This window comes from Dama dama, chromosome 6, assembly GCF_033118175.1.
Source record: "Dama dama isolate Ldn47 chromosome 6, ASM3311817v1, whole genome shotgun sequence".
In the NCBI taxonomy this organism is placed as follows: domain Eukaryota; kingdom Metazoa; phylum Chordata; class Mammalia; order Artiodactyla; family Cervidae; genus Dama; species Dama dama.
Genome location: NC_083686.1, coordinates 11,423,817 through 11,437,353, shown reverse-complemented (window position 1 = coordinate 11,437,353; position 13,537 = coordinate 11,423,817). Strand labels below are relative to the sequence as shown.

Genomic DNA, 13,537 nt, shown 5'->3' with positions numbered 1-13,537 from the left:
AATCCTGAATGAGTATTTGGAAAAAGTATGAGTGTTAGTTACTCAGTCATGTCCGACTCTTTGTGACCCCATGGACTGTAGCCCGCCAGGCCCCTCAGTCCATGGGATTCTCTAGGCAAGAATACTGGAGTGGGTTGCCATTCCCTTCAATTTCTGTTGGATTGTGATGTGAGCAAGAAATAAACCTTTATTTTATTAAACTACTAAGTGAAAGTGAAGTGGCTCATTTGTGTGACTCTTTGTGATCCCATGGACTATAGCCCACCAGACTCCTCCATCCATGGGATTTCCCAGGCAAGAATACTGGAGTGGGTTGCCATTTCCTTCTCCAGAAGATCTTCCCGACCCAGGGATTGAACTCGGGTCTCCCACATTGTAGGCAGATGCTTTACTGTGTGAGCCACCGGGGAAGCAGAACTACTAAGCTCTGTAGTTTATGCATTATCGATGTTAGTCCTCCCTGGTTAATATACCCTGCTCAGCTTCTCCACAGCATGTAAGAACAAAGCTAGCCGACAAATATATTACACAGTTACAGACGGTGCTTGCCTCCCCTAGGCAGTGGCGAGACCCCAGGCTCTGACTGCTCCTTAATTCTGTGTATGGTAAGTGACAACAAATGAACAGTCAGCTTCGGAAACACCCAGGACATGGAACCAGTGATGGAACTTCAAGACGAACTTGATCCTCTTCCTTGCTGAGCGAACTTGACTTTGGCACTCTTTCTTGCTGGACCCAGATCCTCACCTAGTGACTTCCCCCCAATTCTTCCAGGTCTTTGAGTCTTCCTGGGACTGACAGATAGGTTGGCTTCTCAGAGAGAGAGAGCCGTTTTTTAGAAAGATGAGGAAGCTGATCAGCAGCTTTCCACGCCACCATCCTGGAAGAGTGATGGTGATGCTGTGTCAGTGGAGGGTCCCTCATCACCCACTGGCACCTCACGGCCACAGAAATCTGACCTGTGTGTGTTCCTCAAGGAGACATCTTTTTTTTTTTTTAAACAAAAGACAACATTTCCCTAAAAGTTATTTTTAAGACGGAAGTGAAGATGAATATGTGTCATGTAAACTCAGGGGATTCCCTTACTGGCAGGGGCAATTGCCCCAAACTTTGGTCTTGAATGTGGACCCCTCGTGCCTACAGAGGTGTGGCAAGAGTGTCCAATATACCCCTCAAGTTTTGGTCCCCTGACCAATCGCATCTTGGTTGTTTTATAAAACAGAAGCAAGCAAGCTTGGATCCCTGAGCAAACCAACTGCTTTATACACAAGCTCCCATGGTGGTATTTACTCTGGCCTCAGAAGTCTGAGAATTACCGACATAGATACTCCAATTCTCATGCCATGGAAGGTGGACCATCCCAGGTGGCTCAGAGGTAAAGAACCCGTCTGCCAATGCAGGAGATGAGGGTTTGATCCCTGGGTTGGGAAAATCCCCTGGAGAAGGGAATGGCAACCCACTCCAGTATTCTTGCCTGGAGAATTCCATGCACAGAGAAACCTGCAGGCTACACAGTACACAGGGTTGCAAAGAGTCAGACACGACTGAGCGCCTAACACTTCAGAGAGACTCTCAGACTATTTTCACTAATAAACAGGTCCATGAACTTAAGCCCCTGGAGGGGCAAGGTGGCTGCCTGGTCTATGACCCCTTTCCAGGGACAGGGTGGCTGTCAGAGCTTCTGGGTGCTGCTGCTGAGAGGTGGTCACAGGAGAAGGGACTTCTGGGCTGGTCCCGGGAAGAGAATATGCTTCTCTGGTGTGAGAAGAGGAGTCGCAGGAGGAAAATGCAGAGTCCTCGAACTTTCTGCTTCTCTAGGAAGTGAAGTCAGTTTACAGGCCCTTCGGATGACTGTATTCCCAAAGCAGACAGGTTCCCCAAGTGAAATGAGCTTCTGCTTTCATTTCAGTCACAAGATTTCAGAGAGAGAGACACAGGACAGAGAGGTATGGTGAGGGTGAGGGTTGTTGATGTGCAGTCGTCCAGTCGTGTCCGACTCTTGGCCACGCCATGGGCTACAGCTGGCCAGGCCTCCCAGTCCCACACCATCTCCCGAAGTTTGCCCAAGATCATGTCCATTAAGTCAGTGATGCTATCCAGCCATCTCATCCTCTGACGCCCTCTTCCCCTCTGCCCTCAATCTTTCCCAGCATCGGGGACTTTTCCAGTGAGTCAGCTGTTCGCATCAGATGGCCCAAGTACTGGAACTCACTCATAAATATCTGGTAAAAGCAAGAGGCTGGTGAATCCCAGCTTCCCATCACTAAGTACCCAGAGCCAAGAGAGCTGTGGCCCCCACACCTTTTCCCTTGTGTCTCCGCGTTAGAACCCCTCATGGGTAGCAGGGTATGTGGCCACCCAGAGTAAGTCCTTATTACATGTCCCTGTCATCACTTGGCCATGGGTCCAAGTTTTGGTTGATGGAGGAGATGGAAAATCAACTCACAATCTCCGGGAGACTCTCTTGAGGAAGGTTTTTGTGTGCTGTTTGTTCCTTGTTTTCCTTCCCTTCCTCCCTCCTGCAGACATCACTATTTTAGACGATGAGAATGAGCGAGGCAGGAGGGGCAGCGTTTCCGAGAACTTCAAGGAACAGAGCTGCCAAACGGCCTTGAACTGTTTAGCTCTGGACTTGACTTATGTAGAAAATAAACATTTGTCATGTCTAAGCTCCACGATTTCTTTTTAAAAGTGTCTTGCTGCCTTAAATGTTGTTCTCAGCTGTGGTGTTCTCCATTAACAAACACAGCAGAGCCTCTGATCAAAGGCACGGGCCCACGTTTCCCAGAAGCTGAATGAGAAGTTCTAGGTTCCAATCCTGGCCATGTGACCTCAGGCAAGCTTGTAAGCCTAGTAGGAATAAGAATGTGCGCCTGCACGCTTAGCCGTTCAGTCGTGTTGGACTCATTGTGACCCTCTGGACCGTAGCCCGCCAGGCTCCTCTGTCCATAGCAAGAGTACTGGAGTGGGTAGCCATGCCCTCCTCCAGGGGATCTCCTGACCCAGAAGTCACACCTGAGTCTCTTACATCTCTTGCATTGGTAGGAGGGTTCTTTGTCACTAGCGCCACCTGGGAAGCCCAGGAATAAGAGTATCTATCCCAAATAACTGTTGAGAAGCTTAAATAAATAACTCCCTGGCTCAGTGCCCTCCTAAGGAATTGCTGTGTTTTCTGCTACATGTCTTTTCAAGGTCAACTTCAAGGCCAAATCTTTTTTCACTCAGCCAAGATCTTTAGATCTTCAGATCTATATTTAGAATTTGTTCATTAGTTAGTGCCCATTTCCAGACAAAATATGTGCCTTTCCAGCATTCAACTATCTACAAGCACCTGTCAGTTATTCAGAAGGATTCTTCGAGCAGAGCTCCCTTCTAGCCATGAGGTTGGGAGTCAATGACTGAGAATCTAAGGCTGATACTGTTTGGGGCCCAATTTAACACGTGTGCTGTGATGAAGCTGAGTTCTATGCTATTGGTGTCTCTACAAGTTCCCTAATTTCGCTTGGGCCCTGTTTAGCTAATCATACATCGAGGAGAATACAATGTGTACCCTACAGCTAAATTAGACAAGTTTATAAAAGGCCTGGCACATACTAGGCACCCCACCTGATAGGTTAACTTCTTTCCATTTTCTCTCTTTCTCAGGACTCACTGGTGTCATGAGAGAACCGGTATTCGAATTCTGAGCTCCACATTCACAGCCCAGGTTCTTTCTCCCACATGAGGCTGTCTTTCTCCATTTTTATCCTTTAAAAACTTGAAGGTATTTGGGGATGGAAGGCATCAGCCTGATCTTCCTCTTGGTCTGTGAAGAGGGGGCTAGTTTACACTCTGCACCCTGGCTGGTCCCAAACTTTAGAACATCTTCTGTTTGGCATCCATCCATGGCTGTAGGGAAAGGCAGGAAGGGACTTCCTAGAGTTACTTTCACTGTCTCTGAGTCAAGGATCATGATGTTGAATAAATCTTGACTATATGACTTATATAGTCAAGAGGAGAAGGAAGAAAGAAGAAAGGAGGGAAGCAGGAAGGGAAAGAAAGAACAGGAATAGAATATATAGACATAGGTAATTTATGTATGAGGATGAGATGGATAGGTAACACCTCCGACTCAACGGAAATGAAATTGAGCAAACTTCAGGAGATAGTGAAGGACAGGGAAGCCTGGTGTGCTGCCCTCCATGGGGTCTCAAAGAGATGGACACATCTTAGGAACTGAACAACAAGTTTATGTGTGTTATATATCTAATACATATTAATTCTCTATCTATCTGTCCATTTATTAATTATCTATCAATCTATCTACCTGCTCAGTCATCTAGCACTTCTGGCTAGATTTCAGTTTTCAGTGAATAAATTTCAGTTTTATTCACTGAATCATAGTCTCCTGATCTGAAGATTATGAACTGTGAATTTCAAGTCACAAATAAGTCTAAACTTGCAGACACCGCTATATGCGAAACACTTATTGGGAGCTGGGAGAACAAGTTCAAGGTTCTCGCCAGACAGCTCTTGGAAATTCACTTCCCTTTTCTAGTTCTTAGTTTCCTCATCTGTAAAGTATGGTATGAGAATCTCAGACTAGCTGAGTCCTGGGAAACTTTCATTTATATTTCCCTTTTCAGAAACTTGTGGTCAAGGTTTTGCATTGAATTGTGATGGCATTTTGTATTTTTAAGAGTATTTTAGTGTACTGATGTTACATGTGCTTTGATAAGTGCATTACGTAGAATTATTATCAATTACAACAAACAAACAAACAAAAACTCGTGGTCGAAGCTGGTTAGAGTATCTGACATATTAAGAAACTACCTCAGTTGTTTGAATGAATGGATAGATGGATGAATGAATGAATGATGGATGAATGATGGATGGATGAATGATGGATGAATGAATGATGGATGAATGAATGGTGATAGTTAAACAGGCAAGCTGCCTCTTGGTGCAGGCTGACTTGATAAGTTTCCATCCACTTGTCTATATTTTTTTCTTCAGCCAGTGATTCTCAAAAGACTATCCTAGCACTACCTGAATTAGAATCATCCTTCTGGCCTCGCTATAGCTCTGCCAAAGAACAAACCCTGGCATGGGCTTGTGATAAGCGTTTTTCGCAGCTGAGATTGTGATACACACTGGATTTTGAAGGCAATTGTAAATCCGTGGGCTTATCAGCCTTGGATGATTGGAATCCTAGCTTGTGCTTATGAAAACTGGGTGGAGAGCTTTTTCCTGCAATTCAGTTGTTAACATTTCAATTTGTTCCTGTTCACCAACTTCCCCGGCATTCTGGGGGAGAACGAGCCTCTACTATATTAATACAGATATTGCACTACCTAGAAATGGCCAGCAGGCGGCAGTGGATGCTCACATATTCCTTACCTACCATTTCCCTCCCTGCCAAGTCTTAAAATTTGTATTATTTTTTCTTTTAGAAGTGAGGGTAAAAAAACAAAACAAAACAAAACCTTTAAGATTGATTTTCCTTAGAAAAAAACAAAACAAAACAAAACAAAACAAAACAAGGATTCCTGTGCAAAATGAAATTTGTTGTCTGTTTAATTGAGTCAACCAACAAACATCTTTATCAGAGTTTTTATGGTGTGTGGTGACTTAAGACAGAAGGACGCATTTTCTAAACAGGCTGTCCTCTCCAATATCAATCTTTATTCAGCAGAAGGAGACAATCTCCTGAGTTTATTTTGTGGAAAAACTTGACACTGTTTTCTATTTATCAACATCACAAAAGATGTTGGTATTGATGGATTGTCCAAGTTTGGATATGTGTCTGTCTTCTCCTAGGCCTAGAGAATTTTTTTTTTTTAGATAGATTGTTTTGAGCATAAAAAATATGCTGCTGTAGGAAAATCATAAGATACAGATGAGCAAAAAAGAGAAGTAAAGTTACAACAGTGTTCCCATACCAAGATATAGTTGTTTAGTTGCTAAGTTGTGTGACCCCATTGTGGCCCCATGGACTGTAGCCCACCAGGCTCCTCTGTCCATGAGATTTTCCAGGCAAGAACACTGGAGCGGGTTGCCAGTTCCTTCTCCAGGGGATCTTCCTGACCCAGGGATCGAACCCAGGTCTCCTGCATTGCAGGCAGATTCTTTCCCAACTGAGAGATAGCCACTATAAATATTTAATTAGAGCAAAATCACTAATACACACACAAGCACACATACACAGACATGATATAAACTATGTCCATATGATCAAAATGTGTGTGTGTGTTTTCTTGCCTGCCCTTTCCTATAATACCTTGCTATAATATACCCCTCAATGACTATGCTTCAAGATAATTTTTAATGTCTATGTAGTATTCTTTCATACAGACACTTTCAACCATATTTTTACCATATTTTCAATGAGTCACATGATAAAAAATTGCAAGCACCTTTAAAGTACCTGGGAATGTTATAAATATCATGGGGATGAACTGTCTTTTGTATAAATCATCACGTGCGTCTTTGATTATATCAGCTTTATTCTGGTTCAGTAGACACTGGCCATGGTGTGTCAGCTTGCAGAGGCTGGGGTGGTATGGTTCACTAAATATCTTTGTTAGGGTGTAGAATCAAGTGCTCTGGGCAAGTCTGGGCAGCTTCATCTCTGCCAACTTTTGGGGGGGAGTTGATTTGTTTTCTTTCCCTTGCTTGTGTCTCTAGAATGCTGTTAATGAAATGAAATCCCATTTGTCAGTTTTCCTCTCCCTTAAGGCAGGCGGAGAACAAGTCCCAGGGGAGAGAATACAGGTCACACTTAATATTCACCGGCCACTGAATCAGATTAGCAACCTCATTTGAGGCACCATCCCCTTTAGAATTTTCTACAGCCCCTCCACCCCTGTCCTCCAAAGTCTAAGTGGGTGGTAGAAGGTGTTCAGAAGTGGTAAGCATGTGGGGAGAATATACTTGACAACAGAGACTTAGTACGATTGAGGAACAACAGCCTTGAGAGAACTGGAGAAGGAAATGGCAACCCACTCCAGTATTCTTGCCTGGAGAATCCAATGGGCAGAGGAGCCTGGTGGGCTACAGTCCATGGGGTTGCAAAGAGTCGGGCCCAACTGAGCTACTGAGTATACACACGCCTTGAGTCCGTGCAGCCTCCCTTAGGACCTGACTGAGCAGCTTCTGTAAGAAGGATTAGGCCCGGGTGCTCGTTTGTTCCTTATGTACATTCATACTTGCAAAGTTGATTTTGCTTTTTCCTCCTTCTCCTCATTGCTGTGCGGGGCACACTGGGTGCTGGTTATACTCTCCAACATATGTTATATGAACATAACACATTATATATAATATAAAGAATAATTCATTATATATAATATAATACAATGAATCCTGTGAATTCATTTGTGATGACATCACTCCCAAAGCCTCTATTGCTTCTTTGCACACTCCCTCTGGTCAATTTCTCATTTTCTTTCTTTTTTTTTTTTTTGGCCATGCCTCGTGGGATCTTAGTTCCCTGATCAGAGACCAAACTCAGGTCCTTGGCAGTGGAGGCTTGCAGTCCTCACCACTGGAAAGCCAAGGAATTCCCGATTTCTCTCTTTTTTTTTAAGTCTCATTACAGTCATCTTTTCTAGCCACCAGTTTTCTAGGAAATTTTATGGGACCTTCCTTGATATAACAATACTCTAAGATGAATAAGTATTATATATAAATTATATATTATTATTATATATAAATTATATATATTATATATATAATTATAATATATTATTATATATTATATAATACTTTATTCACACTTTTAACAGGGTCCTAACTAAGTGTCTACTAACAGGAACTAGGCCCTTTAAAAAAGATGTAGGAGAAGCACAAAAAGTGGTTTCTGACTCACTCATTCACCCAACACGTATTTTAGGGGGAGTCCATCAGGTACAGTTTAGTTGGACAAACATTAATGAGTAGCCACAGATACTGGCACTCTGGCAGAGTTCTACCCATTGTGCAGATGAAGAAACTGGGGCCCACTGGGATCTGTGCTTCATCCAAGGCTACGCAGCTAATAAATGGAGAGCCAGGATCTCCACGTCATCTGGCAGGCTTCAAAGCTGTGGACGTCATAGACGTCCAGACTGGGAGCAATCAGAGGGAAAGACTCTAAGTCACTAAAGTCACCTTGAACAGGCCAATAGTTTTATTCAAGGAAAAATGGAAAAGGATGGAAGGAGGAATAACAGACTCCTGCTGACATTCCCACTACTTAGGTGCCTGGGGGGCCCTGACTTACCTGTGGCACTGTTGTTTCTGGGCCATGACCTAGGACGGAAAAGAGAACCAAAGTAAGTGTCTGCTGCATTCAATTCATTGTCCTCCCCAGAGAAGCAGGCGGTCATCGAAGACAGGTCACAAATCAAGTTATAGAGCACTTCCTTTGTGCTTGTGCTGTTCTAGACCCAAAGAAACATCTCACTACAGAGAATTTAGAAAATAGAGAACGGCATCTAGAAAAAAACCGTCAACACCACAGGTAATATTTCAGCGAGGCTCAGGCATATGTGTGCATGTGTGTATGAGGATATCTGCACGCATTTTGATACGTAGATGCCTAAAAATAATATGAAAGAATATATAGGCTCCTGCAGATATAGAGAACAGATGTGTGAACCCGTGCTGGACGAAGGGGAGGGAGGGATGAATTGGGAGATTAGGACTGACATATACACACTGCCATGGGTAAGGTATATAGCTAGTGTGACCCTGCTATGAAGCACAGGAAGCTCAAACTCAGTGCTTCGTGATGACCTGGAGGAGAGGGATGAGGGAGGTGGGAGGGAGGACCCTTCATTGTACAGAAGAAAGTAACACGACATTGTAAAGCAGTTGTACTCCAATGAAAACTGCATTGTAGATCTTTAACTGCTACTCAAAAACATGATATTTATCTGCTGTGTGATTTCTGGAGGGGGAAATTAGGTTCTTGCTCCCTTTTGCAACTGTAAATCATGTGGCATTGTGGATCCCTGATTGCATTTTGAATCCAATCGCCGAGTATTTCCTTGGAGAGACTCCATCAAGTGCAGCGGAAATGTCTGACAATGATAATACGGGTCTTCTAAGCCCCTTGTTTCATATCACTCACGTGCCTTCTGGATGGTTTGCATCAATCTTTCAATCTATATTCTTGTTTACAGAGTGAGGGGTGATCATCTCATCACATCTTACCACTGTTAAATCCATGATCATTTAAAACCATTTAAAACAACGTCTCCTACTTGCTACTTGATTCTTTTTATCTGTTTCACTTCCTTGATGACTAGTCAGAATGAATTATTATTTATTTTTTCCAAATAGTTTCAGGCCTTTGTGTGTCTTCAGTGGTGAAGTTATCTGGGAAGACCAATGAGGTCTTCTCCTGGCTGCCACATTCCCCCTTGGACAGTGTGCTTTTGGAAGCTCCTTCTCCCTAGATTTCGGGCAATGATCTGAAAAGCCCTGGGGAAATGAAAGCTCTGAAGGATGAGTCTGCTGTGAGCTTAGCTGTTTGTGCCTTTAATAACCCCTGGTCCTTGCATGGTAGCTATCCTCCGAGGCTCTCAAAGTGCGTCACAGGAGCAATTAATTGAGCATCGCAACGCACGCCAGGTGTAAATATTTATGAAGTCTCGTTGGTGGTGGCTGGAACACCGGGCACAGAAGAGTTAAGCTGGGAGATCGTAGTCACCAGGAGCCCACAGCCCTCGAGTCCCACTTCCAGCTCAGCCTGTTCCCTCCTCTCACAAGCTTCAACCCCAAACGATTCTGTTGGGTCGCTACCGCTGTCCCAAGTTCATGGAGGAAATGTGGGGTCCACAGGGCTCCATGGCTCATCCCGTCCTGCTGAGATCAAAGGAATTGCCGCCAGCCTGTGGGACACCCCCCAACCCCCAAGATCCCTGCCACCTCTCCTGGCCCTTGCCTGCAGGCGCTGGCCAGTCATGCTTTGGAAGAACTGTGCCCCGCCCTGGGGTGCCGTGTGGTTCGCTCTTGGCTCTCTTTTAAGTTGCCTGAGATCCTGCAGAAATTCACAGTAAATCAGCCGGGAAGGAGCAGGTCATTTATCTGGGGCCTGAGAGCTCTCTCTTGACACTTTCCACACATGGCCTCCTCCCTGACATCTTGGTCTTTGATTAACGCCACGAAAGGCTCCCCAGAGTCGCAACTCCTGACGTGTGATGCGGAAATGATATATTTCTGTGACTGTACAGACGGTTTGATGTGGGCGTGGCGGGCCACGGACAGAAGGCAGCTTATGGGCACAGGCAGGATGCGGTCCTGATCCTGGGACTTTGAGGACGAGGCACCCTCCTCCTGGGACTGGAAGAGGGCCTTCAGGTTTTAAACTGAGACTTCATTCTCCATCTAAGCTTGGCCTCACCCCCATTTTTGTTTTATTTTTAAAATTTTATTTATTTACTTATTTCGTTTTTGGCTGTGCTAAGCGAAGAGTTTTTGTGTGTTGCTAAGCGAGCGTTTCTCTAGTTGTGGCCAGCGGGGATCCACTGTAGTTGCCAGGCCCAGCATTTTCATTGCGGTAGCTTCTCTTGTTGCAGAGCGCTGGCTCTAGGGCGCGTGGACTTCAGTGGTGGTGGCTCCCCGGCTTTAGAGCACAGTCTCAAAAGTTGTGGTGTATGGGCTTAGCTGCTCTGTGGCATGTGGGGTCTTCTCAGATTAAGGATCGAACCTGTGTCTCCTGAATTGGCAGGCAGATTCTTTCCCACTGAGCCGCCAGGGAAGCCCTCACCCACCCAGTTTTTAGACTCAAAAACCATCAATGTCTGAAAGTACATTGGAAATAATGTCCAGTTTGTGGTTGCAGGTTTCAGATTCTTGGAGGCTGGACTGAGGTCTTGGGATGCTAAAAAGGGCGTATCTGAAGGGAAAAACACCCGTTTAGGCCCCGAGCAGGGCTCAGCTCTGGCCTGTGGGCATTCCCTCCTTTGCAGATGCAGCTAAAACTTAGAAGTCACGTGTCTAAAGTGACGCGGAAAGCCATGGGCAGTGGCAGGATTGGCCCTATTATTCACCAGCCGAGGCAACAACTTAGCCCGCTGGGCTCCCTGCCTCCGGAAGCTTCCTCCCGATTGTAAAGCTGTCTGCAAGTGGTTTATCTGCTGACTCCTCTTGGTGGGGCCCCAAAGCCATGGTGCTCATTCATATGTCACATCCTCCGGGACTGTGCACCCCAGGGTCCTCTGTGCGTCAATGCAAGCCAGATGAATTAGCAGAGGAAGCGGCAGCCAGGCAGGAATGATGTTGTTATTCCAGCTGAGCCCAAAAGCCTGGGGTGGGGGAGGGAGGCTGCAAGGGGGAGTCTGGGGAGGCGTCCTGGACTCCAGGGTTATGTCTGGCTGGAGTGCGGTGGACCACGTCTCAACACCGGCAGCTGACAAGCGCTCTGAAAAGGCTCCTGTGTTAACACTCTTCCCAGCCTGACAGCCCAGGGTGATTAATGAAGGATGCTGCTCGCAGACTTCCTGGAGATATGATGCATTCTCTCTGTGCTCAAGTGAGGCCCATGGTTAGCAAGCTGCCTCTTGCCAGGGGATGACAAGGATGCTCCCCAGCTTGCTTTCGTCAACAGCATCCATCACGTGGCCACGTGTGAACAGGCCGCAGCTGGATGGCGTGTCGCTTGGCAGCCGCCCCTCTGCCCTCCCGACCCTCCTGCTCCTTTAGGTATCTGGGTCCCGAATAAAGCAGCTGCCTCTCTATTTCTGCTTGCACGGGCAGGTGTCCACACGGTGGGCAGGGCAGTTCACGGGGTATAATGAACAAAGCCGGCCTCCAGAGGTTTGTGGTTTTCAATATTTAAGGCTCATTACAAATGAAGATGTTTAATTTCTGAGTTAGTTTGAATTTTTAATACTTCTTAATAATTTAAAAGGTTTAATCATTTTTAATTTTTTGAGGGTACTAGATTAAACTCCCCCCCCCCCCCCCACTCTCCACCCCTCGCTGCCTGGGAGAACTGGGTCTGATGGAGTGGGCAGGGTGCACGCATGTTGTCTTATCCATGGAAACAGAGTTTGGATGGTGTGTTATTCCGGTCCCATAGAGACGGGACCTGATCCTGTCTCTAGGGTCAGACTCCTGGCATAGAGATTAAATCCTCATCACCCTCTCGAGTCTGGTGGGCCCCTCTGGGTCTCCCCAGGCACCTGCCTCTCATCCAGAATGCGGCAGCAAAACCCCTGGGAAGTAGTTGGGGTGATTTCATCCCCCTCTCCCAAACCTCCAAGATTAACTGGCTCAGCTCCACACCTCATTGAAAGCTCTGCCCCTGAAATAGAAAGATTACTTTAGAATAAAATTCTCTGATTTGGGGGAAAATGCCTGATCTTTTTAATAGTCACTACCTCTAGTAGCTCAGCTGGTAAAGAATCTGCCTGCAATGCAGGAGATTCTGGTTCAATTCCTGGGTCAGGAAGATCCACTGGAGAAGGGTTAGGCTATCCTCTCCAGTATTCTTGGGCTTCCCTGGTGGTTCAACTGGTAAAGACTCCATTTGCAATGCAGATAGACCTGAGTTTGATCCCTGGATTGGGAAGATCCCCTCCAGTATTCTGGCCTGGAGAATTTCATGGACTGTATAGTCCATGGGGTTGCAAAGAATCAGACATGACTGGGCAACTTTCACTATTCAAACTCATTTTAGGGGCTTCCTGGTAGCTCAGTGGTAAAAAAAAAAAATCTGCCTGCCAATGCAGGAGATGCAGGTTCTATCACTAGGTCGGGAAGATCCCCTGGAGAAGAAAATGGCAACCCCTTCCAGTATTCTTGCTTGGAGAATCCCATGGACAGAGAAGCCTGGTGGGCTACAGTCCATGGGGTCATAAAAGAACTGGACACAATTTAATGACCAAAAACAATAGCAAAACTCATTTTAAATACAAAACAAAAAGGAGTGAAGGCAGAGGTCAAGTTTCTAAATTCATTCCCTTCTTCCTGCTCTTTGAACTTCTCTCTGCAGCATGTTGGGAGCTGTGTACTTTATAGAAATCATTTCACTCAAACTTCATAGCAATCCTTGTTGGACAGTGTCTTGATATCAGTGTCAGGGCTACGATGGGATGTGAGTGCTATATTTCCCACTTGGTGGGCCCACCCTCTTCTCTCCACATCCCTGAGGGATGGGGAGGGACAGGCAGCTTGAGGGGCAGGGAACCTGAGGGATGAGCCGGAAGGACTGTGTTGACCTCCAGGTGGTGTGACGCTTCTCAACGCAGAGGATAAAGGATGCTCAGAGCCGCATCTCAGGAAAGTGATGCAGGAGCATGTGTGTCCGCGTGGAGAGGGAAGGACAAGGGTGTAACAGTCTCAGGAAGAGGTATGACAGGCCTCACCAGTGTGGGTTTTTATTCCTCCCTGACATGGGCACCCCAACCCTGCTCTGATCACCTGGCACCTGCCCGGTGGAACCCACACTCGTATCACCAGAACCGAGCCCAACTCCACTTCTCACACTTTCTACCCCAGGCCCTTAGCTCCTTTAGGAGCTAAGACCAGGGGAGACCAGGTACCTAACATAGTTGGAACGTGGCTTATA

General features: G+C 45.9%; 1 protein-coding gene across 3 annotated transcripts in view; it reads right to left on the bottom strand.

The window, feature by feature from the left end:
• Window positions 1-13,537, bottom strand: part of CLNK (cytokine dependent hematopoietic cell linker) — a 202,483-nt gene that overhangs the window by 91,989 nt on the left and 96,957 nt on the right. For all 3 annotated transcript variants that reach the window (XM_061145510.1, XM_061145512.1, XM_061145511.1), the window contains one exon: window positions 8,240-8,268. In XM_061145510.1, the coding sequence (XP_061001493.1) occupies window positions 8,240-8,268 (29 nt within the window). The remainder of the gene's footprint in view (window positions 1-8,239; window positions 8,269-13,537) is intronic.